The sequence below is a fragment of the Atta colombica genome, unplaced genomic scaffold (genome assembly GCF_001594045.1).
Source record: "Atta colombica isolate Treedump-2 unplaced genomic scaffold, Acol1.0 scaffold275, whole genome shotgun sequence".
Lineage (NCBI taxonomy): Eukaryota > Metazoa > Arthropoda > Insecta > Hymenoptera > Formicidae > Atta > Atta colombica.
Window position 1 is genome coordinate 1 of NW_017259376.1, and position 4,475 is coordinate 4,475.

General features: G+C 29.4%; 1 protein-coding gene across 1 annotated transcript in view; it reads left to right on the top strand.

The window, feature by feature from the left end:
• Positions 1–774: 774 nt before the first annotated feature.
• Positions 775–4,475, top strand: part of LOC108689692 — a 10,044-nt gene continuing 6,343 nt past the window's right edge. Inside the window, exons 1-2 of the mRNA XM_018196579.1 lie at positions 775–858; positions 1,959–2,097. Coding sequence (XP_018052068.1) covers positions 775–858; positions 1,959–2,097 — 223 coding nt within the window. The remainder of the gene's footprint in view (positions 859–1,958; positions 2,098–4,475) is intronic.

Consider the following 4,475-nt stretch of genomic DNA (forward strand, 5'->3'; position numbering starts at 1 on the left):
ACATATATATATATATATATGTACAAATATATGTATTATATAACATATACATATGTGTGTGGAAGACAACACGACATTTGCAGAAAAAGTTTATCAATTCAAGTGATATTTCTCGATGATATTAATTTTAATTGAATTCTATGTCCTACAATCATTTTTAAACAGAGCTCCGATGATGTATAGATTTTTAAATAATTTTCATATTTTTTCAGTTTTGATTTTTAATATAAAAAATGCAGAACTTTTTTTCATTTTTATAAAGAACTGTAGAAAAGTACTACAGGAATTTATTAATATGAAAAAACAATGACAATTTTAGTAGCACTTTTTAAAGTTCTACATTTTTTTATATAAAAATAAAAAAAATTCCACATTCTTTATATTAAAAAAACAAAATTGAAAATTGAAAATTATATATATAATTTATTACATTTTTCGTATTCATTGATTATACGAGAAATATATCTAAAAATTTTTGTTAATGATTAATACATTAATAATCAAAGAGTCATGTATGCACTGAAGCAAAAATCATTATAATTACTAAAATGTTTTTGAATCAGTCGATTACCTAAGTATATTAATAATTACATTCGCGACCGACTATTTCGAACTCGTGACTAATTAGTCTGTCGTAATTGAGAATGTTTCTGCCAATTTGTCTTTTCTCTCTCCCATTCTTTTTCCCTCTCTCTCTCTCTCTCTCTCTCTCTCTCTCTCTCTCTCTCCCTTTCTCTCTCTCTCTCTCATCTTGTTTTTAATCATTCGTCCCACATGACATCGGTGTATCGTTTTGTGCAGCCTACCACCCGTTTTGGCACCCCGCCCGTCGATTCACCGAGCTTACGATCAGTCCAGGTAAAGTCCCAGCACGATTCGTAACGCTCTAATTGATCTCGTCCTTCAAGATCGTCAGTATATAATTTATCCTACACAATTTGCTATTCGAGACATTCGTTGCTTTGATTCAACGCGGAAATTAATTCAAATTGTTATCGAAAATATATCAAGATATTATAATTAACTATAAAGTAACATTTCATCAGTGGAAATTGTTAACCTTAGAACATAATTCAAATATAGTGTATCTTGATGTCTTTTTTCTACTTTCTCTATTATCTCTATTCAAAAATATGAAAAACTTAAATTTCAACTGTTAAACTGTTTTTTCTTTTTTCGGACAATGAACTTTTAACTTATGAAAATCTAAATTTGACATAATGTAAAACGAAATGAAGTTTTAATTAATAAATGTAAAGATAATATACTTGCTTTAATTTACTTAAAAATTGAAAATTGAAAATTATTCTGTTATTATTATTTGTTTTAAAAATAACAATTTTTACAAACTGATCTTTGTGCATATTTTTTTAATTCCGTGGTTCTAAATATAAATAATAAAAATTAAAATAAAGTAAAATTTTTAAACGGGTGCAAAATTGTCTTCACATCATATAGTATACACAAAGGTGTAGGAATTAGTTATCCCCAAATAAACTTTCATTCATAAGCTTATAATCAAATTGTGTGCAACTGCTTGCATGTGACCTCCATAGCGGAAATAACAGTTTTGAGCACGGGAGGAGTACAACGTTCCTTGAGACTTTGCGATATGGGTCACTGATTAACCTATCGCACTTTTAACAGACGTTATCAAAGCAGCGAAATCTCGCATGTTCAGCTATATTTGGCACTGACAACCTTTTACAATCTGTTAATTCTGATTGTGATTTTAATTTATATCTCGTTTCTTATAATAAGAGAATACTTTATTTATTTGATTCAAGAATTATCACAATATTCTAAAGAAAAAAATAATTAATATGATATAAATTACTGTATTAAAACATTGTTTAAATGCACAATGCTCCATTTTTTATCAAAAATTAAAACATATTGTATTACAATATATATATTACAATAATGGCAATTAGAGAAGAAAATTTGTAAATTTACAGGCACCAACAAGCAACAATCTCGTTGGTCCTAAGCCCTTCGGTGGATCGAGTGGAGGTTTCTCATCGAATTTGTCTCCGACTCCGACATTGAATTCCGGAAGCAATACCTTGCCACGTCCTCAAAGCCAGACTGTGACAGGTAAATCAATCTTATTATTATAAATATAAATAGATATGATATAAACTTAAAGAACTAATGCAATATAGGACGACGAAAACTCGTGTATTTTTAAGATCAGTGTTTGATAAAAAATATTGCAAAATCCATGCTCAGATCTTATTTATGTAATTCATGTTATGTAATATCGCTTAAAAATACTTATATCGAGTATAAAAGAGGAATTTTAAGGTAATGTAAGATGACGTTAATTTTAAAGATGTATTAAAATCTTTTCTGCGATAAATCGAAATATTCGATTTATAAGCAACGGATAGAGAAAGATAATCCTATCGCTTCTTTTCTTCATCATTTTTTTGATTCGAAGAACTGCGCAGTTCGATTTTACGCAGTTATCTGAGAAGTTCGTAGAAGCAATTTCATAATCGATTTAAGATAATCGTGATCTTGTCTTATATACGTTCTTGTCTTAATTCTGCCTTCGATTCTTGCAAATAGGTCGGTACTCTATCCTGCCAAAGCCAAAAAGTTCGCCTTTCAGAGGTACGACGAATAGATTAGAGCCGTCGGTTGACCGAGTTTCGAGCTTTGGCTGATACGCCTCCTTTGGCTTACATTCTCATATTTTATATCGCTCTTTCTCCCTTGCACGCAGCTCGTATATACATGTATCATTATATCGATCGATCGATCATTGGTCCTCGCTGGTCTATACATTGTGATGGTCTCTTTAAATAGTGATAGAGAGAGAAAAGGAGGGAAGTCTCAGTTTTGATTGTCTTATTCTTGGCTCCTTATCATTCGTCGTTATCTCGACGACGACGGCGAACTCTGAGAGCTATGACAGTTTATAACGACCTTTCAATATACGCTTTCATCCCTTCTTATTTTCATACTTTAAAAATTTGCACGATACACTCGAAAAATTATTCATAATAGCTGTATCTTAATTATTTTAAATATGCCATTATGAGAGAATAAGATTAGATCAAATTAGATCTAATATTTAATAATAATAATAATAATAATAACAATAATATTTATGTATATTAAGAAAATGATAAATATTCTCCTTTATAATCTTTCTTCTTTCTAATAATTTTATACCTTTTCTTTGAAAAAATTTATGTAATATATGTTTTTATAGTTAATGTTTAGTTTATTACTTCAAAATATAAGTGTAATAATTTTTTATATTAAAAGTGACTTTTTTAAAGTATTATTTTCAATAAAGAAATTTTATATTATTAACTTCATCATAAAAATATTATATTTAAGAAAACCTAGCATTAACTTTTCTGGAAAATACATAGATCGATCCCCATGTCTACTCGTGCAATTTAACCGCGTGTTATCGTGCTTTTTCTTTCCGCGCATAATCTTTCTTTTATCTTTTTTCAGCCGGTCCGTCTTTCAACCCGAAACCCAGACCCTTCTCCCTCACATTCGCATGAATCAATAGCTCTCAATGGCGCCGTCGTCGTCTTCTGGCAACCGAAATGCAAACACGATCCAGATGACAAAAGTGCCAGACTATGATTTCACGATTTCCCTTTCGAGTTTTTTAATTAAATAATATGGATGAGAGAAAAGTTATCTTTAGTTATTTTGAAATACGTCTATCAGTTTAACAATATAATATTGCAATGCTTATTATATTATATTCTGATCACATTTGGAATTGTTTTTGTTTTATCTTTTCCAAGAAAAAAATCATGAGATAACACGATTTCTGCTATTTGATGACACATTTTGTATTGTCATCCATCCAGGATGTTGAATAAATAAATGCAGATGCGAAATAAAGCACAAATTCTTCGTAGAATGTACATCTACTTTGATTTTTTTTACATTACGTCACATCATTTCTTCAATACGCCCATGAATTGACATTTACAGCATTTTTCTTCGCTTTACATCAATGATCTCAAATATTCGAGGTGTATTGGTGCTATAATACGCATTCTCGTAGAATCTTTTTGCTACTTACGACCGGTTTGAAAGCGATGTTTAACACACGAAGGCACGCAGCTTTCACGCTGCTCTAAAGTATCAAGTGATTATCACAAGAAATGCACAATTGCTGATTTAAATAATAATTATATATTAAAAGATCTTCTCACGAAAATTAAATCTTTAATTTAATACCTTATAGTTCTGCTTCTTTTCTTAATTTTGCATACCGGGCTGCGCTTGTGGTCCTCTTCCATCGAAAAAAATCATCAAATCAAATAGAATTATTTATTAATTAAATTAATATAACTCTGTCCTACTTGATTATTTTTTGAATGTTTTATTTTAGCAAAATAAAAATGAATAATGTATTTTATAAATTTTTTATAGTAAAAAAAGTAAACAAATATCTTTTATTTAAAATATATTTGCACAATTATATACGA